Raw genomic sequence first — 26,177 nt, 5'->3', positions numbered from 1 at the left:
GCTTAAACTGATTGTGTACGTTGTATAGTGCATGAATCACCCGACTTGTACAGGACTTGCACGGATAATCCAGCGCACGCCTTGAGCATTTGGTAATGCTGTAGTACCACATCCAGGTTGCTTACACTTGCAACCAAGTGTCCCTCTTGGAGCCTCACATTACCGTAAATAATTTCAATAATGAATTATTATTAAAGCTGTGCCCCCCATTCCGGCTGTGCAGCTTTTAATGAGGGAAGGGGACGGGCACGGACATAAATTTCATGCAGCCTCTCCAGATAGTCATAGCCCCCGAACCACAGGCGATTCTGACACACTTGTCGCCGGCGTCGCGTTAACGGCTGTTGTGCCGTAGCCGACACGTATTTAACACCTGGACGCGTGGAGGTGGGAAATAAGACTGACAAAAATGTTCGCCTGGTCTCAAATCAATCTTCCTCTTGTCATTCATACCCATGCCGTCGTTATGGGGATTCAAAGCCTGTGTTGCAATGAGCCGCTTGCCTCTTGCTCCGACAACCATTTTGTCATATACATGCAGGCATTCCTCAAGCAGGGAGAAGACACACGTACTGTCACTGAATGGCTAGGATAGCTTAGCCTCTAAGGTGGATCATAACTCCACTTATTGACATATCAGCTAACCCTAAAACCACCCTGTTTTACCGAACTACAGGAGGCCAATAGATGAGCGCCTTGTGAGCGTGCACTACATCACCGACCTAACTGTAATGTTACATCTGGTGTTGACCTTTGAAAATGACACTTAGGCACAATCACACAGGGCTCTCTCTTGGAAAGAGACCCAGGGGAGGTTATCCTTGTGGAATGGCCCGCAGGTCTCTTACACTCCTACCCTATAATGTCAGTGCACCGAGAGGTTCCCAGGTTTCCATCCGTAGCCAGAGTATGTGTAATTTCTACACATTCGGGGCCCTTATCGGCCGTCCGTCGCCTGTGGTGTATAAGCATCAAATAAGCCTCGCCTTTGAGAGCCAGAATGTGCGGTTGGAATCTCGGAGAAAGATAGCTACATAACTGTAGCCCGGGGTTGTTATTCATCTGAGGCGCCGCACCCATTGTTGTGCAAATGGCGCGTGCTCGAGAAAAAACCCGGGACAATTGTCGGAGTTGAATAGACTCCATTTCTGAGGTGTCAAAGGCAGTCTGGAAACTCGACACTGTAAAGTTACCTGGGTGTTTGGGGGCAATAGAATGCCTCCATCTTTCCGGGTCTGATTCGGCGGTTTGCTGAAGGGTGTCTAAGCGTCTCAGGGTGTGAAAGCGACCTATGAGAGATGAGGGAATGAGGACGCACGTTGTCAGGTGCCGTATTCTTCCACCCCGATTGACAAGAGCGATAATTAAACCAGGGGGATGCCACCTCTGCCGAGCAGGAATGCTTGTATTTATTTACGCTGACTGCTCGGCTTTGTTCTCCGCCATACACCGGGCATGTCATTGTACAGAGGGAAACAAACTGCTTTTAACCAGTGCGGCTTTTCAATCAGTCCTTCAATGGCAATGCCTTTGACTTTGAAGAGCAGAGCAAAATTGCCTTGTTTTTTAAAACAAAACAAAGCAGTGGGGTTACTCACCAATTAAAAGGTATTTCTCTTGTTTGAACTTGAAAGAAATTGGTAATGGCCTAATTCGGCAGCGAAGGTTTTTTTTTGTTTTTTCCCCCTTCAATTCTCCCTGTTGAAAAGAAAGCATGGAAGCCACAGATATTGCGTTGGAGTATGAGTGGAGTGGAGAGGAGAGGAGGGCCGGTGGAAGAGAGCCGAAAGAGGCACCTGCGGGCCTGGAGAGGAGGAGGTGGAGGAGGAAGGGGGTGGGCAAGGATGGATGGACAGTCGGAGGCAGCATTCTAGAAAATAATAACCAGTGGGGGTGTCTGTCAGAGGTAGCCAGCTGCCGCTCTGACTAGCAGCGGCGGGACAGAGGAATGAAGAATTGACAAATGGCCCCGCAACGGTGAAGGCAGTTCATTCAGGGAGGCTAGCCATCAGTCTGTCTCTGCTTGCAGTAGCCGGTTGACTCCATAAAGCATCAGGCGACGGATCACAGAGAGGGGTTGCGAATAATTGAGCGCGCGGTAATAGCTCAAGGTAATAGCTCAGAGGGCGGAATATTCCTCCAGCTACAAATACGCACGGGCTTATGAATGGGCCGCCGCCGCCACCGCCTGGGCGACAGGCGGTGCACATGCGACACGTCCGGAGACAACACAAGAGGACGCGTGCTGATGTATAGGCGGGATTACCCTTGGAATCTAATCGCCGCTGATGAACGACGTGGCCACAGAGCATGTCACCTATGATGACCCGCGGTCCCCCAGCGAAGAAGTTGGCGAATCATTAGTTCAAGTAGATGCCGTCTATGAATCATCCTTGATGGATCATTGTCAAGGGCACATTCCCTTGTACCCTAATGGACGGCGACAGCAGTGGCGGGAGACGCAGGAGCCGCGGATGGCTGCGGCGGCGCGCGCAAACTGCCGTGCCCCGGTGCGCCACCACGCTGTTGAGCTGCAGATCAATTATCGCAATGGCCGCAGCGCGTTGCCGCCAGACTGTCTGCTGCTCTGCGCCGGCGGAGCTGTCCGTCCGTCTGTCTGTCCGTCCATATGCATGTTCGTCGAGTCTATCTATCTGCAGTATATATCTATCTGTCCTCATATCTGTCCTTCCATCCCATCTGTCTGTCCGTCTGTGTGTGTTTTTGTCTCCTTCAGAGGCGCTCTCTGAAGATGCTATCCTCATTTTTTTTCTTCCAGCGGTTTTATTTATTTATCTATTTGCTTTCTCTCCCTCTCTCCTCCTCTCATCTCTCTCGTCGCTACTCCCCCCCCCCCCCCCGCCCAACTCCCTCTTACCAGCTCTTCCACTCCCTCCACTTCTCTCTTTCTATCGCCTCCATTTCTCAGTTGCCCTCCCTCCCTCTCTCCCTCCCGTCCCCCCTCTCTCTCTCTCTCTCTCTCTCTCTCTCTCTCTGTGTCTCTGTGTAGCCCCCCTGTATCCTTCTCTCTTTGGCACCAGTGTAAAGCATCCATTATGGAGGGATGCATGGGTGTCTGTGTGAGTGGGAAAGGGACTTGGCACCCGTCCTGCCCCACCTGCAGAGGAAGCCCTGACAGCTGAGCACCGCCACCGCCCCCCCCCCCCCGCCCGCCTCCCTCAACGCCCCCCTCCCTCAACGCCCCCCTCCTCCCGCCGCAAGGCCCCCCTCACCTTCCCCATCCCTCTCTCTCTCTCTCTCCCCCCTGCCTTTATCCCATGTTGTTCTCCACCCCATCGCCCCAATTTCCCAATATATTTTTTTTTCGTCCCTCCCCCAGCTCTCCCTTTTATTTCCCCTCCTTCTTCTCTCTCCTCCTTCTTCTCTCTCCTCCTCCTTCTTCTTCATCTCCGTTATCGCTTTGCCATCTCTACACTTAAAAAAAAAATGTGTTACATTATCGCGCTTCGCTTCCTTTTTTTTTTTTTTTTCCATCATTTATGGTTACGAAACGTGTTTTGTTCCTCAAGCTTTCCACGTGTGACGGTCTCGACCCGGTGTTGTTTAAATGCCAGCCAGCCGTAAAAAAAAAATAATAATCAAAAACCAAACCATAAAACAGACGGAGACATACAGTAATTAGTCGACCTTTGCCCTTCTCTTACCGAGCGTTGTGTGCTTGCGTGTTACTGTCAGCAGCTCAACCCCCCGGCTGGCTTGGTCAATCCTTCTTACATAATTTTTAAAGCAACACAAAAAAAATGGACTCCATGCCTTCATGCAAACAGCAGACTATTGATCTTCTGGAGGAATTTTCAAACCACACATTTCAATTTTCTATAGACGACCAGCGGGGGGGGCATAACCTGCTCTTTGCAACTGTTTTGAAAGCTCCAATCAAATATAATTATTACAATTTGAGCACATGAGGCAAATGAGCCAATATGCCTTAATAACACTGCCTCTGTTCTTGATCATAAGCAATCAGGATTACACCATTTTCCAGTCTGTTTGGGACAGTGTGAGACAGAGCAAAAAGTGAAAAATGACTTGCAAAGAGGGGAATTTTTTTTTCCCTTCATCACTGTGCGATAAGAAGTTACGCACTGGGAAGAAGAAACCATTTGAATTACTTATACTTGCAGGGGCGAACTGGGGTGGTTTTCTTGGCGAGATCCGATTAGCATTTCATAGACAAAATTAAACGTGTGTTCGTCGGTAAAAAAAAGCCACCCAGATTCATGTTACTTTCATTAGGTGATCTAACGTGACGTATTATACAGTGTGTGTGTGGTTGTGTGTGTGTGTGTGTGTGTGTGTGTGTGTGTGTGTGTGTGTGTGGGGTGCATAAACCAAAGGTTGTACAGTACGCTGCCGAGCAGGACTAAATCCTGGGCAGCGCAAATGCATCAGCCTTAAGTGTGAAATTTGCATAGTCTGAGCACAATGAAATCCCCAATGAGGGGAACTTGAGCAAACATGCTGACGAGCAGAAAACTCCACTATAAAGAGCCCACATTGTGCAGCCTGACAAAAAGACTAAATCTTTAGCTCCCCAGCCCGCGAGGCTGCAATAGATTTCTAGCTTAGAGAGGTAACATAAGCTATAGATCCTTTTCGATGGTAAGAGAGAGTGACTCGCCATATTGAATGCCACTGTTTAGAACAATGTTGCCAAAGTGCTAGCTCACCACCCCAATTTCGGTCTGCTACTAGATGCCGCAGACAGATTAGATGGTGCCGTTTGACCTCTGGGTTTTAACGTTAGAGCAGCGACTCTCAACGCGGGGTTCGGAGAACCCTCCAGGGGTTTGCAGCGGCGAAGTGATAAGTAGTTAAAATTCACCGTTATTTCATTTACGGATTTGGGTTCCAGATATAAAGTCTTCTAAAATGGGGTCAGTGGCCTAACGCGTTTCAAATTGAGGGTCCTTCTGAAAAAAAAAAGTAGTAATAATTCATGTCCAAAATAACTCTCAAGTTCAGTTGGTCAGATGCAATATATATGAAAACAACGGCAACAGCAGGAGGGTGATGGGACCACGTTTTTTGTTTTTTTTGGGGGTGAAAAGTGCACACTGAAAAATTGAATCGCTAATAGCATTTCACTTGGCATTTCATTGGGGCTCAGGCCAGATACATGAAAATAGATGCTTAAAAATAAGACCTGTCCCTACAATATAATCTTAGTTTGGACTTTTCACCAAGGCAACATTTGGGTGTTTGGGCCCCACGCATCCTCCAGATGTTGGCAAACCCATATGGCACGCAGCTAATCCTGATCGATGCCCACCGCTATGAGCACTACTCACACTGGAGAAGGTAATGGAATGTAGCGACGGCACATTTCACACAAATTTTTACGTGTGTTATAAGAGATTTCATGGCTTGTGTCGTAACCAGGAGCACCTCTGCACCAATCCGACGCTCTGTTCTATTCTCCGGGATCCCCCCTCGGAGCCGGTGTCTAATTGGAGCCCAGGGTACTTATTTTTGCCGGAGCTATTAGCTATTATCCTTCCCAGACTCCTTTTACACTGAGCCTGAATGGCTTCAGATCCCCCCGTCTGCGGGTGTCTCTGCGACCTGTCTCTCCGGTATGTCCCGGGACTCCCGTTCATCAGTTGAGGGCTTCATTAGTCAACGATGGGAGGTGGCGGCGGAGAGAGAGAGAACAGCTGTTTAGCTAACCACCGCCGTTGTTAGCCAGCCTCCTCCGTATGCCTAGCCGCCCAAACCTGTCCCCTAGCTGCTAATAGAATGCTCATTAGCAGAGGAAGGAGGGAGGCTCCGCGGGAAAAGTCGGCTATTTGTACTCTCCTTTTCCCCGTGGTCGCTATTAAAAAAACGCTGTTGCGGAACAGACCTCCTCTCTGTGGATCAACTACCCATCTAGTCCATCTTGACCCGCAACCAGCCCATAACCCCCTGGAGGATCCGGGTAGGGGGGTGGTGTACGGTTACCTGGGCCGTCCTAAGGGAGCGTAGCTATAGCTTCCTCAGCAGCCCCAGAAAAGGTTTAATATACGTTTCTCTCTCTCTCTCTCACACACTCTCTCTCTCCTGACTTTATCGGTTAGTATCCAGACAAGACAGGCGGAGAGACTAAAAGATACAAGATTACAGTGGAGACGCACACCTTCTGCTTTGAGCGAGAGGGGGTGTTTTCTTTCCTTCTTTCTCTCTTTCCCTCCTTCTTTTCTCCTCCCTGCGAGCGGCGTGGTGCTAAATTATTCAAGCGCTGTAGATTGTGCTGCCATAATTTGACAGGGAACCCAAAAGCACAAGTCTATTTCTCTGTGTCAAAACTGATGAAGCTGGCGAGAAGGATGGTCTGGCTGCTGAGAATCAGAGATGGCACCATGAATATCTTATGTTGTTCATGGAAACCATTACTGATGGGCCAAAGGTCTGCTTTCACTCTTTATATACATGTATATATATACTGTATATTCACGTTCATCCTACTGTTTGCCATCCAGTATCGCCCAATGCAGCATCATATTGCAGTGGCAGCTACCACATGAAAATTAGGGAAAAAATGAAATCAGAATTTGTTGCAATATGTAAAGGTACTGTTATTTTGTGACAGATATATTTCTAATATGATGAATATAATAATTTATATTCATCTGAGCCCCGTTGATGAGCTTTAACCTGAGTTCTGCCAATATTGCGTGTCGCAAAATGTGTCTGTTCCTATGGTGGCCTTGGGAGCTCAATGCACTTCAACTCCAAAGTGTTCAAAGTGTTTTATTTGTCAAGTGTACAGTACAACCAGGTCATTCGGTACCATGAAATTCTTGGGGCTTGACAGTCAACCACTGCGTAGTGGGCATAAAAAGATAAAATAACAAGGCAACTATAAGGAGGAAATATATATTTTTCTTTTTTTTAAATAAAATAAGAGTCGAATATAAATAAGCAAACAAAAATAAAACTTGAGAATACACATACACAATAAGGAAAACATCTTCAATAATATGACAACACATGCACAGCATTTAGAAAACACATTGCAAATCCAGACATGTCGAACGAAGTGCATAGCAAAACACTTTGCAAATACGAAAAACACAACCGCGTTAACACATAATACAACCGCATTCACAGAAAACACAACACATTAACGGTAAACACAACTGCATTAACACAAAACACAACCTCATGAATGGTAAACACAACCGTATTCACAAAAAACACAAACGCATTAACAGAAAACACAAACACATTAACGGAAAACACAACAGCATTGACAAAAAACACAACCCGCCTGACCAGTAAACGCAACCGCATTACGAGAAAACACAAACGCAAAACCACATTAGAGACGTGGCCACCGCGGATCTTAATCTGCAATACAAGGGAGATATGTGCAGTTAATAAAAACAACTTTGATATCAATTCATGTTTTCTATCATTTAAGTGCGATGTTTCGGAGAGAACATCAAACACGTGTGGTGTCAATCACGAATGATTGAAATGTTATGGCCACAAAGGTGAATGAATCAGTGATTCAGTGAATTATTCACTAAATCACAGATTCGTTCGCAGGGATTCACTCACTCACTGAGTTAATCACTTAGTCACATTCACTCGCAACTGACTGAGAGCTCAACTGAACTGACTGATGAACGGATCATTTCAGGAAGTGATTCAGTTCAATTTGTTCCCCCAAAAGATTTGAATCATTCGCGAACGACACCACACTATCATGGAGCCGGTAGAAGCTGTTTTCTCTTGAATATCGCACTTAAATGGTTTGAATAAAAACAGATTGATATCAAAGTTGTTTTTTCTATTTATTAGTTGCACATATTTTTATTTTATTGTATTGCAGATAAAGATCCAGGGTGGCTCACTTCCGTCGTGGTATGGCCACTTCCGTTATGTGGTTAATGCATTTGTGTTTTCTGTTAATGCATTTTTGTGTTTTCTGTTAATGCGGTTGTGTTTTCTGTTAATGCATTTGTGTTTTCTGTTAATGCGTTTGTGTTGTCTGTTAATGCGGTTGTGTTTTCTGTTTCTGCGGTTGTGTTTTCTGTTAATGAGGTTGTGTTTTCTGTTTATGCGGTTGTGTTTTCTGTTAATGTGGTTGTTTTTTCTGTTAATGCGTTTGTGTTTTCTGTTAATGCGGTTGTGTTTTCTGTTAATGCGGTTGTTTTCTGTTTGTGTGGCTGTGTTTTCTGTTAATGCGGTTGTGTTTTCTGTTAATGCGGTTATGTTTTCCGTTAATGTGTTTGTGTTTTACATTTATGCAGTTGTGGTTTTCGTATTTGCAAAGCGTTTTGCTATAAAGTTTGTTCGACACGTCTGGATTTGCAGCGCGTTTTCCAAATGCTGCGCATGTGATGATGTTTTCTCAATTTTCTTTTTGATTTAACTATTTTCATGTGTTTTCTAAAGTTGCAGTGTGTTGAGCTCTCAGGGCCACCTTATGTTCTTGCAGAGACTGAAAGTAAGAAATGTACGACAGGGATTCCATAATCCACACAATCGGTAATCAATTCACACACACCGTTCAAAACGGTCGGTCGGTGAGAAAACATAATGTTTAAGTGCCCCGTAAATGGTGACATTCCTCGCCGGGCAATTTGTACGACAATTGATGCCCTTGCATCCACACACCAGCACATGCCTGTGTACACACAGTAGCACATTTCATAGATTATCATCGATACCGCACAAACACAAGTAAACAAACACAAATATGTGTTATGGGATGAGATGGGACTAACACACACACACACACGCAGAGCTTCGTCTATTGCAGGTCTTGTCCTGAGGGATAGATTTTCATTAGAGGTAGGCCTGGGCAAATATTAGCCGATACACTCACACGCACGCGCACGCACACACACACACACACACACATACACACACACACACACACACACACACAGGGGATTCAATATGGCTGCCGCTGTATCTCTCCTGGTTCTGGCAGCGAAAGAGGGAGTATGAGATAGAGGGACGAAGAAAAAGAACAGAAATGAGAGAGAATATTAGGAAAGGAGCGATTTGCGGCCGTATTATCATGAAAAACAAAACTAAAAACGGGGGGAGAGAAACTGTGGGCTCTCTCTCTCACACGGCCATGATCTTTTTTTTATTTCTTTCCTTTCTTCTTTCATTTTCTTTCCTCCGCTGCCTACAGCCTGTTTTGAATAATATAAGACTGATAATCTGAGCTGGGATCGTTGAGGCGGAAAGGCAACTATCGAATGGTTTTTCCTCCCGTCTGTCTGCGATGCGGCGCTGGGACGCACAGCTCCAGCAGAAGCGTCCAGAGTTCACCCTGGCTACACACACACACACGCGCGCACACACACACACACACACACATACACACACGCACACACACACACACGCACACACACGCGCACACACACGCACACACACATGCGCACACACACAGTAGTATGCACAGCAGAAACAAAACAAATTGAATGACTGGCATTACAAACACATCATATTGGCAACACTTACAAATAGAAACACACACTCCCAGTACACTTTCTCTCACACACACACACACACACACACACACACACACACACACACACACACACAAACACACACTCACACACACGCGCGTGCAAACACTGGAAGCAGAGGTCATCACCAGCGCTGAACTCTGACTTTGCTCCTCTGGTGCCGGGGCCAGGGCCTGTCGTTATGCATTTCGTTCTGTGGGGCTCTAACCAGACATCAACCTTTTTTAACTTTTCACAGAGAGAGGGAAAGAGAGAGAGAGAAAGAGAGAGAGAGAGAAAGAGAGAGAGAGATGGAAATATGGAATGAAAAGTAGAAATACAGTAACCTCTTTGCGGCCAAATTCAAAAATTGCTCCTCAAATTCAAAGACCTGTTAAGCCCTTGTCTGAGTTGGACTCAGGTAGACAGTTTGTTTACTTGATTTTTAATATTATATGATATACTATATATTTTGTGATATAGATTTGTTTTTTTATATATATTTATGTATTTATTTATTATATTAATATATAAATTAAGACATATTATACGTGAATATATATATCATGAATACATTATTTATTATTTAATTTTGATTTATAATTTTGTTTTCATACATTATTAATGTTAAATAAAATTCATTAATTAACTGATTAACTATTTTATGATTTCATTATTTAATTACTTACTTATTTATTTCATTCTTTATCTATGTATTTATTTACTTATTTACTTATTTATTTTCTAGCAAGCTTAATATGCTGCATTATCATTCCAAATGCATGCAGAGCACTACATATTAATTGCTCGTCTATTATGGGCCTTGCGCTATCATTCTTTTTTCTTTTACGCCGGCGCTGCAGATGATCGGAATGAGGCGTCACTTTCTGATATCACCCCAGTCGTCTCCGGGTTTTATCGCCTCAGACGCTTCTATCGCGACGTCCCAACACGGGCCGATTACCTCGACGTCAATGCGGTGGTGCCATTTCGGGCTTCGAGTTTGTATATGTTATGAATATCAAAGTAAATATCAAATATCCAAGTCCTGACGCAAAAATGTGGACGGGTAATGGGCTTGGGGAGAAAATGGCAGTGCGTATCTTGACCTCATAAGCTTCATGTATATTTGATGGGCGCTGCCAGATGTGGCCCTGGATGCGTGGCAGCACTGGCTGGCAATCTCTCCCTCTCCCTCTCCCTCGCTCACTGAGCACGCAGAAATTAGATTTCATCTCAAGCCCCGAATCTACAGTAATACACAGACTTCTATTTACTCACAGTTGCAGAGCATGGTGAGCCAATATGACCCTATGGACAGACTGCCGAGCGCTGCACAATACAGTTAAATGAAAATGCTCTGAGCAAACAATTCCAAAGGCCATCAGAGCCTCTTAGCGGCACAGTGGCTCAGGATGTGGCGGTTTGACGCCGTCTAGGTGCCAGGTATGTAAAAGAAGACGGGTTATTTTTCCAACGGGTTTTCACCTTTCACTCGATTAAAAGTAATAGAAACAATCTTGAAGCTATTTTTCCTTTTTCACCCAAGGAATTTGAGACATGTTCCCTGACCGAAATATTAAGGAGTTCTATTTTAGGCTTTAATCGTTTATTTATTTATTTTTGGCTGGGGGGGGGGGGGAATTAATTACGATCCCAAATATCACACACGGAAAACATCTGGAAGGCTTATATTTAGGCTGGGTAACAGTGAAGCGGAGCCCACCGCTGTGTGGCTGATCTCAGATGAAGCAGCCGCGTGCGTCACCGAAGGCTCCGGGTCGTCTCTGCAGAGTCACAGTTAACATGCACGACGCCCGTTTGTTCCCCTCACCCAGCGAGCCGCCGTCCTCCTTGAATACCCGCAGCGGACAATGGTGCCCAGTAAGGAATTTTAAGAGTTCTCTTGCTCCATTCTCCGTTGCTCCATGCACAATAAAGGGGGGACGGCTGCAGCATTATGTCTTTTTGTTTGTTTCCCTCTTCATTTTTTTCCTCTTAGCGGGACTGATGAACGTGTGGGCAGCGCCTCGAATGAAAAGCGAGAAAGGAGGAAACCCGGCTCAATAAACGCCTCGCTCGGCACAATTTTAATATCTATTATTAAAGACATCCCGGCGAGTCGTCGCGCTCCCCAATCCAAACACAAAAACGTTAGCGTGGAGCGCTCCGGTTGCTTTTGCCGATTTCAAGATAGGCCGCGCAAATAGCTCCTTAATTGTTAGGATTTCCAGTCGACTTGATTTGTGAAACTGGATTCTTTTAAAAGGAGCCGCCGCCGATGGATCGCTTGCAAGCAGGTTCTACAGCGGGGCCGAGTCATAACCCAATTGTCTCAACAGGCACTTACAGTAAGTGACTGGAGCTGCTAAAAAGCCTCCGCCGCCATAACTGACTCACTGGGACCGTACAGTATATGAGGCATGAGGCTTCGAGCACAACGCTGTGGGGGTGGGCTGTTGTTGTGACAGCGCTGTTGGCTTCCCTCTCTCTAACGCTCTCTAACTGCGCCCCATAAAGTCCACGCACACACACACACACACACACACACACACACACATACAGACACACACACACACACACACACACACACACACACACACACACACACACACACATAAGAACAGGCAATCAGAGGTGCATAGGCGTGATCACACTGAGAGGTATGCTGGCTCACACGCACACACACAAACGCACACACACGCACACACACGCACACACACGCACGCACGCACACACACACACACACACACACACCCGTCCTTGCATTGCACACGACTCTGCCAGCTTCCCAGCCAGCCAGGTAATTCCACAGCGGGGTGATGGGATCACACTCGTAGTCGCGGTTGCATCCAGAGCCCGAGCTTGGCTCTCAATCTTTAATGTGCGCCCGAGAGCGAGGGGCTTAGCGACGCTTATCCGTCCTATTTTTGGTCCTGTGTTTGCATCGCACGGCGCCTAGCAGTAAGCGGAGCCCGCGCGGCGGCTCCCGGCTGCAGGGCTGCTGCCGCCGCGGGCCGGGTCAGGAGCAGCGAGGGGGGGCAGGCGGATGGAGGGGAGGACCGCGTGGGGTGACAGTGACACGGGCGCGGCCGGAAGAGTATGTTTGCGCAGCTGGAGCTTGGCGTGTAGGCGCCCGCTGCAACGGCTAATAAACACGGACAACCAACCGCCGGTGTGACCACTGACCCTAAAACACACTGGTAATGAGAGCTGTCCGGCTAATCGGAGGAGCGGGGTGGTTTGCCGGCAACACGGGGGGGCGGAAGTAATGATATTGCTGTTGTTGTTGTTGTTGTTGTTGTCGTTGTCGGCGGCGTCGTTTGGTTTGTCAGTAAAAGCCTCGTTTTATTCGTGGCGGCTCAGGGAAAGAAGAAAGTTTTGCTGTGTGCTGTGCCAAATGAGCCCCGAATCGCACGTCGCTCCGTTAATCTGCGTGTGCGCTGCTGACCGGTTGAAAGAGGAAAAAAAATCTTTTTTTTACATGCGAGTGGGCGGGTGTAGTATCCATGCCTCCCTTCGCCCGGAGGTGTTGCGCGGGCCATAGTTTACAAGATGTATTTAAAGCGTATGCGTGTTTTTGATACAGTTAAGGAATCTTAACCGCGCATAAATTCCCGACAAATTGTTTTTTCTTTCTGCTTAAGCGAGAAGATGGCGGAACGCGATATATTATGTTTTCAACCGAGTTCAAAGTGGCAAGAATGGCTGGTGAGAGGCACAGTGAAGGGAGATGGGAAAAGGGACGGGGTAAGCAATAGTAATCTCCCACCCACCTCTTGCTCTTAGCGAGGATCTCTCCCTCTCCCTCCCTCCCTCTCTCCCTCTCTCTCTCTCTCTCTCTCTCACTCTCTCTCTCTCTCTCTCTCTCGGGGGGTGAACGGTGGCGAGATGCGCCGAGGAAAGATGGTGAAAAGGGCCTGGGTAAGCATGAGTAATCTCCCACCCACCTCTTTGCGAGAAGGCCCATATCCATCTCTCTCTCTCTCTCTCTCTCTCTCTCTCTCTCTCTCTCTCTCTCTCTCTCTCTCTGTCCCTCTCTCACCTCCGCTCACCCCTCATCTCGCGGAAGAATTTGTCTCCGCAAAGCAATAAGATCTGGGTTCCAGTTTCCCTCCGTCTCTGCCTTTGTCCGTCTCTCTTATTCCTTCTCTCTCCCTCTCTCTCTCTCTCTCTCTCCCTCTCTCTCTCTGATTCCCTCCACTTCAGTCCCCCCACCCACCCTCCCAGGATTTGGGATGTGGGGGGGGTGGGTTGGGGGGGGGGGGGGGGGGTGTATATGCTGGCGATAATTTGTCTGTCATAAATGATACTGCCCCTCTCAAAAAAACAGACAAAAAAAAAAAAAGAGTTTCTGCCATAACCATCTGGCTGTCACTGGCAAGATGTCACCAAGAATAGCAGCGTCCCATCCGTCTGCATTTCATGGCTGAACTGTCGCATTTGAGAAGGTTTTTTTTTTCCCGGGCCTCTGCGCACTCACTCATCTTTCACGTCCGATTCATGCTTCCGCAGCATCTCCTCCTCCAAGCCCCTGCCGCTCGCTTTGTCTTTGTCTCCGGGTGCCGGCGCCCGCGGGAATTATGTTAAAAACCAGCCGTCCGTAAGGGGCCGCCGCGTGAGCGCGTGTACAGTGGCCGGAGTGTGTTGCCGCGGAGGGGGTTACCGCTTGCGGCCGCTCCCCTTGTTTTTCCAGTGGGTGCTAAAGGCGCGAGGCGTCTCCTGTCGAGGTCTATTTGCGGACGCCGCGCAAGAGGGAAGGGGAGGGAAATCAGAAGACATCTTTAACGACTTGTCTCATCTAATGAGATTAGCCGAGCCGCTTACACAGTCGTGGCATGGAGATACACACAGATAACCCCGTAATAACTCATTATTCTCCCTATTTCTGCATTGACGCCGAGGCCCGCTGACAGCGGCGTGTTGTGTTCCGCCGTACGGCGCTCTCAGGCTGAACCGAGCGCACGGCGAGCGTCACAGGTGCGGCGTTGTATTTGCACACCGAAAAATCTATTCGCCGCATTTGCATGTTTGCTATTATCCATATTAATGTGCAATAATCATATGCCCTCGCAAAAACTCTTGCCCGGTGCGCTCAGATTCTCTCTCTCTCTCTCTCTCTCTCTCGATCAACCTCTGCCTCCCGTGCACCCTCAACTTTGCATGCACGCTCGCTCCGCACAGCACAGCGTTGCAAACGTGCCACAAAAGCAACCAAATCGGAGAATTGGGGAAGGCGAATCCTGATCGCCTGTTTTTTTCGCCTCCGATCTCAACGCTGCGACGTCAAGCTGGGCGCCGTTCAAAACGCAGCGCAGCCTGTCTTCCCGGCCCTGTCTTCTGCGTAATTGTTCATGATCAGGCTATTTTTTTTATGATAAACGTTCCTTAAACCAGTGGTTTTCAAACTGTTTTTCAAGATCATTTTTTAAATCTTCACTGGCATTGGGACAAAAAAAAGAAAAAAGAAAAAGAAAATTAACATCCATTATATACTCTATGTGCGTTGTATGTGTTTTTTAAAACATTATATATGAAACCAATATTTTTTTAACATTTTCTTTTTAATTTTCAGAGTACCCCCTGCAGTAGTACCTCAAGGGGTGCGAGTACTCCCAATTGAGCAACACTGCCTTGAATATCGATAAGGAACATGTAATTGACAGTAGGAGAGTTGAGGGTCTCCAGGGCAAGATGGCTCTCTCTCCGTTACGTTCACTGTCCTGATCCGAGTCGTAACGGGACAGTCCCTGAGTTGGGTTTAAAATGTTTGTTTCACACAAGTAGAAACTAAAGAAAACAAATAGATCGAAAATCAAAACACAGGAATTGTTTTTATATTATTGTGAAACAGGAATTTTTCATTTTCCATTCAAGTACAAAACTAAGGAAACAAAATAAATCCGATTTGCATATAGATTAGATTTTATAAATATATATATATATATATATATATATATATATATATATATATATATATATATAGAGCGGGGAAGTGAGATCTGATCACTCGAGACGCTTGTGGAGACGCATTCTAATGCCGGGTGTGAACAGTCGTACTTAGAGCTTTCCGCTTGTAATCAGATCACCCGAGACGCATTCTAATGCCAGGTGTAAACAGGGCCAGAGTCGCTAATAACCACGCCCTCCACGGATGAGAACCGCAGAGACTCCACGCAGGTCTGCCGCGGCGACTCCGCTGTTCGCCGCGCCCCCCCCACTCTCCCGTGCGAGCGAGATGAGAACCGCGTGATGGAATATCAACGCCCTTCTGGCTTATGCCCTTGGTCACCGGGTGAGCCCCCTCCCTTTCGGGCGGGGCCCCCCTTGGCCTGTCCGCGGCGGTGGGGGCAGACAAAAGTTACGAGGAGTTTATGGGAAACGCCCCCCGCTCTCAGGCGCCCTCCCCCTCCTTACACCACCCGAGTGAAGTCTCAGGTGCTCAGTACCACTATGGCTCTCTAGCTTATACAGCTCATGTTTATACAGTGTGTGTGTATATGTATATATAATATATATATATATATATATATATATATATATATATATATATATATAAAATATTTTGTTTTTATTATAACTATTAACCAATATGACATTTAAGTGTTTTACCTCCACTTTTAGTCAAATACAAATACATCTGCTGCCTCAACAACAACAATTCTTTATTTTAAGGGACGAACTGCACGACGAGTTACTTTGTTTTTTCAAGAGGTCATTTATTTTGCTGGGTAAACAGCTCCACCATATTACCTTTTTTTAATGTAGGCACCGCACCATCCATCTATAAGATGTGTATTAAATATGGAAAGGGAGGGATGTTCGAAATGTTTGGCGCGCCCCCAACAGCCGGTGGATTTTGAGCCGACACGCCCACAAAAGTCAGGGGCACAGAGACCTGGCGACGAGACGAGAGCTGCTCGGCTTCGCGCCGCAGAATTTACCCTCCCAAATTCTCCGATCGGTTGCTTTCGCGGCACATCTGCAACGCTGTGCCGTGTGGAGCGAGCGTGCAGGCAAAGTTGAGCGTGCACAGAGCAGAGAGGTGGAGCGAGAGAGAGAGAGAGAGAGAGAGAGAGAGCGAGGGAGAGAGAGAGAGACAATCTGAGCGCACCGAGCAAGTGTGTGTGAAAGGGCATTTGATTACTGCACGTTTATATGGATAATAGCAAACATGCAAATGGATTTATTGTGCACAGAATAGATTTCCCCCTCAAATAATTTATGTTCCTGCAAAATATATTTATATCTGCTCAAAAAATCTCCCGTTGCACGCTCAGGAATGAGGCACAAACATAACATCATACATGGATACAGCCCCAAATGCCGCAGCACACGAAGGGCCCAGGCGATAGCACTGCGATCCTGAATCGTGCAAATACAGTTGAATTCATAACGCTAACCTTTCCTTTGCCGGGGCTTTGGCTTGCGCCAAGGAAAGGCTGAGGTCTGTCTGTGATGAAATCCCTGATAAAAAATGGGCAATACTACACAACACCACTGAATGTTGTTTCTTTTATTGCATGGCCAACGTCCACTCGCGGTCAACACAACAAAAATACAAATCCTTTCTAAATCGTCCCTTTTAGGCTTCTGTTGAAGTAATTCCATTGTTGACAGAGAATGGTATTTTTGTCAGACGACGACGCGGAGGCGGGGCCATATGATTGACCCAAAGACCATTAAAGGGATTAATGAACAATAAAGTAATGGAAAGCACAGCCATGGCAGTTTCAGCGGATGTGAAAGGAGCTGTTCACACCAAACAATGAAGCTGCAACGTTTCCCTCTGGAGGATACAGAAATAGAAACTGCACTAAAGCTGGCTAATGCTCCATCTTGTGAGCATTTAATACATTCTGGCAGGTCGCAGGAGCATCCCTGGCTTTTCCTGGTGCCCTCGTTTGTGCCTACTATGTATTGGTGATGGAGACGTTCCTCGATGGCGTCGCACTTCAACTCCTATCGCGACCAAAGTTAAGTCCAGCTCGAGACATTGTCAGGGGAGAGTTTCAAAGTCAGTGTCTCTTCTTTGCTTTTCCCATGAATAAATCTCTGAATTAATTAAAAAAAAAAATCTGATTAGCTAAGCTCCGCCCATCATCTTATGCAGGTAGATTTAAACAAAAACAAATCAATATTAATGAGTTGCAAATGCAATTTGCCTGAGTCGGCCGTCTGTGATTAGCAACTAGATTGATGAATCCAGGAAGAAGCTTTGGGCCTTTTGCAAATGTGTGTATGCGTGCGTGCGTGCGTGCGTGCGTGCGTGCGTGCGTGCGTAGGACCGATTCTGAGCATTGGCCATATAGGCGGACACCTAGGGTGCCAGGCATCCGAGGACAAGAAGAGGAAATAAAAATGAAAGAAAGTAAAATGATGGAAGAAAATTTTCATTTATTTTACAAATACAAAATATAAAGATGCTGGGCTCCCCCTAATGTTATTTTTTATGTTTTCAAGTTGCTGTAAAGCAACAATAAATGTTCTGAGTTTGTCACACCTCAGAGAAATGTGTTATTAACCACCTGGCCAAATTTGAATGATATGAAATCGGCAAGTATATAAAATAAGGTTTAAAAATTGTGTGTGTGGGGGGGGCAGTTCCCTATGATCCCCGACGCTGGGGGCTTGAATGAAATGAACCGGGTCACTTCAAACAGGGGTCCCCAAAATATCACTGTGGAGCTCGGCAGCAGCTATACATAGTGTTAGAGAGGGGCCATGCCCAGTATGACCGCTCTACGTCACAGAGTCATGATTTAGCCCCGCCCAAAAACTCTGGACCACAAAAATGGTGAGAAACGGTTTGAGGGTGGAACTCCACAACCCAGTACTACATCGTTCACAGTCTTTTCAACTTCTGTGTCCGCGTACAAAGCCGCAGGGAAAGGGCATCGCGCTTTTACGGCACTACGTCACTCCCTTGATGTTTGGTTCCAGTAATTACCATTTTTTTGCCTGGTAAAATTCATTACAAAAAAATAAAAAATCGATAAATTATAAACGTGCCGGTGGTGTTTTCACTCTGACTTGTGCGTTTGCCGACCCGCCGGCCGAGCTCATCCGGTACCTACGCCGGTAGCCGATCCCCGCGCCCTCTGTGTCCAGAGGTCCTCGCGGAGCCTCCCTCCCCGCGGCGCGTTCCGCATGCCTCTCCCTCACTCTTCTCCGGCCGCACCCTGCCTCCCGGTACAGAACAACCCAGAACCCGCCCTGTGATTACCTCTGCCAATTAGCCCCTTCGCTGGACACGGGACCCCAATAAGATGAACCGCACACAGCTACAATACTTAAATAGAGGTAAAAAAATTTAAAAAAGGTGAAGAAACATAAAGTTGTTGGTGCTTTACTTGAGGAAAGCAAGATTCATTTTTCAATGTATTTTGTTGGCTAACTGTTATTTTTTTTTGTTTTTTTTTTACTTGCATAAGTATTCACCGGAATGCAGGAATAAAGGTCTCCAAAACTAAATTGGTTCCTCGGGGGAGGACCGGCAGACTATAGTTTTGTCAATTGGGGAGAGTTGATTTGAGGCAACAGCCTTGGAGGGCAGGTTTGCAGGAGTTTGGGCGGCGAGGCAGGCGGCGTAGAGCGTGCCCTGGGTGTGGTCATGAGGTCACTGAAGGTGGGACAGTGCACTACAACTGAAAAAAAAACATGCAAAAAAAATAGTAGTTTCTGAAGAGGCGGAAGTTTGATTCTCCAGTCAGCAGATGTTAACAGGTAACGCCTTCGATCAAAGAAACAAGTCCAACACTCCTTCGAAAGTCCTACACGCCTACACCCGTGTGAGCGGTGAGGCATTCTGGGAGACGTAGTGTTTGCAGCGGGGGACATTTTGTGATGTCGCCGCTCAATCCCGAATGGGAACGCAGCACCCCTCTACGGCATGACCGCATGTGATGTGTGTGTGCGTGCGTGCACGCGTGAGACAAAGCCCAGAGTGTGCGCTATTGACCAGCCGGTGTCACGTGGTGATTGGTCGGGGACATCACACTCTGAGCTCGAGATTTACATCGATCCTGAAACCCGGGTCCAGCCTGGCGACAGGGTCGTTTCCAGCCGGTCCTCGCTCTCCTTCTGCTCGGTCTCAATCTCCATCTCCTCCCACGTGCCCCGCTTCTCTCCCTAACCCCTTGTTTTTCCCCTCACCTCTCCCCTCGTCTTCTTTTTTCCTTCTTTCCCCGACCCTACCCTCCTCTTCCTCTCCCATGGATCAAACTCTTTATCTGGCGTAAGCCACCGCCTGCAGCGAGATAGATGCTCTCCACAGAGGTCGGGGCTGGGGACCAGCAACTTCAAACAGCCCCGTATAGGGGCTAACAAGAGGCATGTTCTCACCCCGATAGAAGTAAACATAGGCCCCCGAGACGCTCCCCCTGTATGGACAGAACAAACGGTGGTCGGGTCGGGACGTCTCTCCAGTTCAAGTTCACAGGTGGTACGCCGTGGGATTTGTGTGTGTGTAGCGGAGTGGGCAAAGTGTTTCGAAAATGTTTTTTACGATGAAAAACAACGCTTTTCTCGCAGCCCCGCTGTTTGGGAAAAGGGATATCAATCCAAAACAAAATAAATCTAGGCAGGGAGATAAAGGGGCCGAGGTCGTTCCGAGCCACACAGAAGGAAAAAAATAAAAAATTGAATCACGCGTGAGGGGAATCATTGTGGCCGTCTGAGGTCAAGTTGTGCAAACATGAGAAGGTGTGGGGTATCGCGAATGATATCCACAGCGCGTGTACACGCCCGCAACACACACACACACACACACACACACACAACCACACACACACATTCAGACAATCAGACACACACACACACACACACACACACATTCAGACATTCAGACACACACACACACTCACACACACACTCACACACCGCTTCGCAGGGAAGCTCGGTAGCTGGAGGGAAACTGGAACCCATCACTTGCCCTTTCCTGATAGCTTCGGCGCCGGCCCGACTTGCACGAGTCCAGCGGAAGGCAGGAGTTTTAATGAGATGGAAAGTAGGTATTGTTTAGGGGGCTGCCAGACCAGCGACCAATTATCTGCGGACTAATGCGCGATCAGACTAGAAGCAGATGCAGCCCACGGTAGCCATGGAGACGGCACCGCTCACCCCGCGCCAGGACTGCGAGTAGTCAAAGAAGAGCAATTTGGCTCATTTCACACGCAAGCCGTCGGCCGCCCGCCATTAAATAAGTCGGACAATAAAGCCAAATCTGGCGTCATCCGCCACACCAACAACGTGCCGAGGAGCGAGAGAGCCGGGAGCCCGCGATAGACGGGAGAATAATTGAGAAGGGAGAAAGGTCAAGAGGCAAAGCGAAATATAGCGAGAGAGCCAGGTTTTATTGAGTGTGTCCCACTGAGTGCTAGCCCAGTTTTGAGTGAAGTGAGAGAAGTGCGGCAGCGGCAGGGGCCGGGGACGCTCGGGCGTGTCTGCGGAGATTTGCTCACAGTCGGGAGATGGTGGAGGTAAGATGGCTCAGAGGATTCATGCTCCGCTGAATGCAGGCTTATGTCTAATAATCAGCAGGGAGGGACTCAGCACGTTCGCCCGGAGGGAGGGAGAGGGAGAGAGAGATGGAGAGAGAAAGAAAGAAAGAAAGAAAGAAAGAAAGAAAGAAAGAAAGAAAGAAAGAAAGTCAGAAAAAGGAAGAGCGGGAGAGAGAGAAAAACCAAAAGTAACCAAAAAGGAGTGGCGCCGAGGATGAAATCGTTGTGATATAATACAATGTAGAGATATAGAATGAGTCGAGAGAGAGAGAGCGAGAGAGAGAGAGAGAGAGGGAGGGGACAGAGAGAGAGAGAGGGAGAGAGAGGGAGAGAGAGAGAGGGAGAGAGAGAGAGGAAGAGAGAGGGATGCCCCCGTGGCCACGTTATTGCTACTGCAAAGCATGGCTTTCATGTGTATGAGAAGAATTTTGATAAGATTTAGCTGCTTTACATATTTTCACCCCTATTAGCTCTTAAAGTCACACGTGGAATATTGTTGGGAAAGTGGAAAGTGAATCGACCAACCCTCCCCCCACCCCAAAAATAAAAAACGTTGGAAAAAGCACGTCGCCGTGGCCAATCCCGCCGCCCCGGCGCCAAGGTCATCTGATGGCGTCGACACCGGCGTCCTCCCGGCGGGGGGTTTGTTTTGGTCGCCGCTGGATGACTTTGCTAAGGTTGGACACGTTTTGCTGGATGACTTTTACGACTGATAAAAATCACTTAAAGCTCGGGCCAGTTTTGCCAGCACTTCCATATCGCAAAGTGGCATTGAGGGAATATCCTGGTCACCAGACACGAGCCTTTTTCTTGCACGTGTTTCGGTTCCGCCGCCTGCAGCTTCACTGTGTGTCGTCGTTGTTGTTGTTGTTGTTGTTTTTTTACTTTAACAAAAGTAAGTTATGAATAAAAATCTAAAAGGCGGTAGCAGGGAATATTTCATCTAAAGTACAAAGTCCGGCATCGCTATTACTGCCTCTCCAGGAATACATCCTCGGTAAAGTGGCTGCTGCGTTTTCCAAACCTCAGGGCTACGACCGTTTTTAACTTGACTGAAGCCTGGCCGCAGCCTCCGAAATCTGATTACAGGAGTGGGTCCTGTTCCCCAAAAAAATAAACAGATAAAAGGACCTCGGCCCTATACCATTCGTTGTGTGTTAAAAAGAAAATGGAATGGAATGCATAGTTTAATCCAGACCACTGGAGTCCTGTGGTCGTGCTCGCCGTGGCTCCAAACCGGCGAGGTGCTGGTCATCTCCCAAGGTTGACTTTTTCTTTTTTTTCTCTCCACTGACGGTAAATTATCTCCGAGACGCGCCGCCAATCGCTGCCGGGCAAACGTTTTAGCAGGGGTGCGGGACGGTCCGTGTCTTGGCGAGGGGGCAACGTGGTCGAGGTTGGCGGAGCGGAGGCCGCGGCGGCGCCGGGCGGCTGCGGCGGCGGCGGCGGCGGCGGCGGCAGTTTAGCGGGGACTCAATGAGTGATTACCTCCCGAGCTCCAGTCATAATTCAGCGTGACCTCAATCTGCCAGCGGAGCTGTGGCGTGATGGATCTGCTCACAGTTTGGGTGTCAGGCTCTGGCATGTCAAACACCGGCAGATAAAGACAGGGCTATCTGTTGGCTTTACAAAGCAAAATGTGTCAGATACAAAGGCCAGCCGGCTTTTTCCCCCACAAACACCTCGCGCGCCCGCGTCCCGTTTCCCCGGCCCGTCGCTCGGAGGAATGTTGTGCATTTACTCGTCCTCCATTTAGATGCGACGGTGGATAGCTGAGACAATACGGCGTCGCATGCGGTTAGCCGGCGCCATAATGACACGCGTCATCTGTCGGCCCATTCATCATCGTTACGGCTTATTAGTCAAAGTCAGCATGCTCTTGCGCATGCACACCGGTTCACACGCTCAACCCCGACACGCACACACACACACACACACACACACACACACACTCACACACGCGTACATGGGCGCACACTCGGGTGCACGCGGACGCAGCCTCCCAGTGTAGATAATTAGTGGATTCCCTCAGTGGGCGATGGAGCCCGTGCTCCTCTCTCCTTTCTTCTGACCTTCCCCAGTGAGCCTCCAGCCACAGGGGGGCTCATCACAAACACACACATACACACACACACACACACACACACACACACACACACACACACACACACACACACACAACATAGGATCTTATACATATTTATTGGCACAGCGACAGCTCGTGTGCTGGATTTATCTGTTTCTCTACAAACAATAGTAAACCCTTAGTCATTCATCCTCATCGGTCCAAAACCGGCGATAAATCTTGTTGTGTCAACTTCGCTCCAGCCTCATCTGCGTTCGGCCATCTGGGGTCCTGGCGAGAGGCAACCACCGCCAGGAGGGGATGGGCCTGAGCCCGGGCCTAGTTTCATTTCCCTCACTCCCCTCAATTACAGCGGCCGTGATTTGATATATGTCCCTTAAATCGGCACGGTGATCACGAGCGCCGCTAGGCTGGCAAGCGCTTCCTTACAGCGAGGCGTTGATCAAAGACGTTCGGAAAGTGGCGGCGGCGTGGCGGGGCGGGCATTGGGATTCAGGACGGATCCCCGACGCCGATGACTGGTGCTGTTTGCACAGCGCAATCCAAGCGGAGATGCTGGAGAGGAAGAGGAGGAGGAGGAGGAGGGAGGAGGGGGTGCCGCGATAGTGGGAGGGGAGGAGAAGGGAGGGAAAGCAGGATTAAGCCCCAGCCCCCACTGCCTCTGGGCAGCCATCTTTCATCTTGGGGCCGCCCCTCTAATGCTTTTCAAGTGGGCGAAATCCTTGACATCTGCTTCCTCTCGCCGGGACAGAGCACAGGCCGCCGTCCTGCGGAGACAGACAACCGCATGACAGCGCTGCGGGGGTTGGGGGGTGGGGGGCAGTGCCACTGGCCGCTCTCATCCACCGGAGAAACACATCTGACTTTAAAAATCAAGTGTTTGATTCGGGCAGGCATCAGACACGCACGCTCCACCGCACGTGCGTGAACTGTATTTCCCGCGCCGTGATAGCGCGCTCGGACCTCGGCGCCAAAGCGCGTGCGTGGCGGCGGCTCCCACCGAGCGCACCTCACAGTTTGCTCACCCAGACACATTTATTCCACTTGCTACGCGCAAACAAATAAACGTAAATAGCTACATAAATAAACACTTCATCTGCGCCAGGGAGGGAAAAAAAAAAGGAGCCCCCTCCCTGCTGCTTCTGCTTATGCAAAAGTGATGTATCTGGCATTTAAGTCAGCTGTTTACCTCATAAACACAAAGGCCTAAACGCAGCCGCCCACGCAGATTCGGAAATACCCCGAGCACGCGGTGTAGGTGCTCCCTGTTTGCCGAATAACGTTGTCAAATTATCCGCTGATATATCGAACTAATAAAACAAGTGCCGTTCCGTGGAGGCATTTATCCAAAGTGCTTTAAAGTATCAACAGCACATGCGTTTGTTCTACGGGTGGCCCCGGCAGGGCTGGAGTCCCTGAATCTGTCAGCACTTGGTGCCGCGTTTTAACGACTAACGGGGAGACTTTATACTACTAAAATACTATAAAATGACCTCATGAATTGAAGATATTCATATGGGGATTAGATCAGCGACGTCTTCGGTGATTGGGTGGAAGGCGTAGGAGCGACGTGCGAACGGGGCCAACGGAGAGCGGGAGGAAACCAGCGAGACATCCCATCGTCTCCATTAATGGGAAATATTTCACAGGGACGTAATGCAATTGCTTCGCGGGAAACTTCATTATTCTGGATGTGGCCAACGCGGCGAAAAGCTCTTTTGAACGCTCCAAAAATAATCAGAGGTGTGGAAGCGCCATGTGAGACTGCGTGCCCCGCCAAATAAAAAGCAGTTTCACCCTCTAGTTCTTAGGTGTAGTACTGTATATGTTTTGTTACTGTGCGTCTTACATCCCCTGGTAGCTATTTCTCTAATTCAATTATTTTTTTCCTCTTGGCAAACACAATTTAGTGTTATGCTGTGATGTTATTATTTAAATGAAGTGAATATCTGGGTGTCAAATTACGCTGCTAATGTCCATGTATGGCTGTTCACGCTGCTGTGGTGGTGCTTTAATGGTCATTAAAACGAGAAGAGATTCATGATCTTTTAAACTTACACAAGGCAAAGCCAATGTCGAGGTTTACTAATTTGTGTGGATATAAGAGACTAAGGGAGAGAGAAGAGTGTTGGCTTGGTGTGTGCATTTATAACCACGGATTGCAAATGCAAATATTATAAATGCAATGTTTGGGGTTAGGGCAATTCATCCTACTTTTTAAGGTCCAAGGCGGTCGATAGATTTAAGCTGGACCAAACAGAGCCACGCTGAATTGCGAGCGACGAAGGAAAATACTAATTGCGATGGGGCTGTTTTATCTTGGCCGGGGGAATGGTCTAGTTCTGCCGGCTTTGATGCATTTTGCAGCAGGCCCTATAGAGCTTCATGGGCAGCATCTGTTCCTGACAGAAACATACTGAGGGAGAGTACAAGGATGGATGGAAACACAGAAAAGGAGAGACAGAATGCTGATTCCCTCTCCTGTCTGCTTGCTCTCTCTGCAATCGGACCATCTGCACATTCATTATCACAGCCATGATTTCATCGATGTATTGTGTGGCAACAAGGACTCGCTCTGTCTGGCCTTTGTTATTCTTATCAAACGGGTTGCTGACAGCGTGTTTTGATTATACCAGCAAATGGGATGTTTGACCAAAATGAACAACTACGATATCATATGTATTAAGAGTCAGCGCGCACTAAGCATGATTGCTTATCTGGTTTCCTTGTGTGCCCCGTGCAGGTCTGTTCCACCGAGCCATTATCCAGAGCGGCTCAGCCCTGTCCAGCTGGGCGGTGAACTACCAGCCGGTCAAGTACACCCGTCTGCTGGCTGAGAAGGTGGGCTGCAATGTCCTCGACACCCTGGACATGGTGGACTGCCTGAGAAAGAAGAGCTCCAGGGAGCTGGTGGAGCAGGACATCCAGCCCGCTCGCTACCACGTGGCCTTCGGACCCGTCATCGACGGCGACGTCATCCCCGACGACCCCGAGATCCTGATGGAGCAGGGGGAGTTCCTCAACTACGACATCATGCTGGGTGTCAACCAGGGCGAGGGGCTGCGCTTTGTGGAGAACGTGGTGGACTCGGAGGACGGCGTCTCCGGCAACGAC

At 48.2% G+C, this 26,177-nt stretch overlaps 1 protein-coding gene across 5 annotated transcripts in view; it reads left to right on the top strand.

Moving 5' to 3' along the window:
- Positions 1-26,177, top strand: part of nlgn3a (neuroligin 3a) — a gene marked incomplete at its 3' end in the record, with an annotated part of 110,063 nt that overhangs the window by 72,668 nt on the left and 11,218 nt on the right. For all 5 annotated transcript variants that reach the window (XM_080008045.1, XM_080008046.1, XM_080008044.1 and 2 more), the window contains one exon: positions 25,807-26,177. This exon is cut by the window's right edge and continues 419 nt beyond it. In XM_080008045.1, coding sequence (XP_079864171.1) covers positions 25,807-26,177 — 371 coding nt within the window. The remainder of the gene's footprint in view (positions 1-25,806) is intronic.

Source organism: Zeus faber (assembly GCF_960531495.2).
Source record: "Zeus faber genome assembly, chromosome: 10".
NCBI classification, from domain to species: domain Eukaryota; kingdom Metazoa; phylum Chordata; class Actinopteri; order Zeiformes; family Zeidae; genus Zeus; species Zeus faber.
This window is presented reverse-complemented; position numbering and strand designations above follow the sequence as displayed.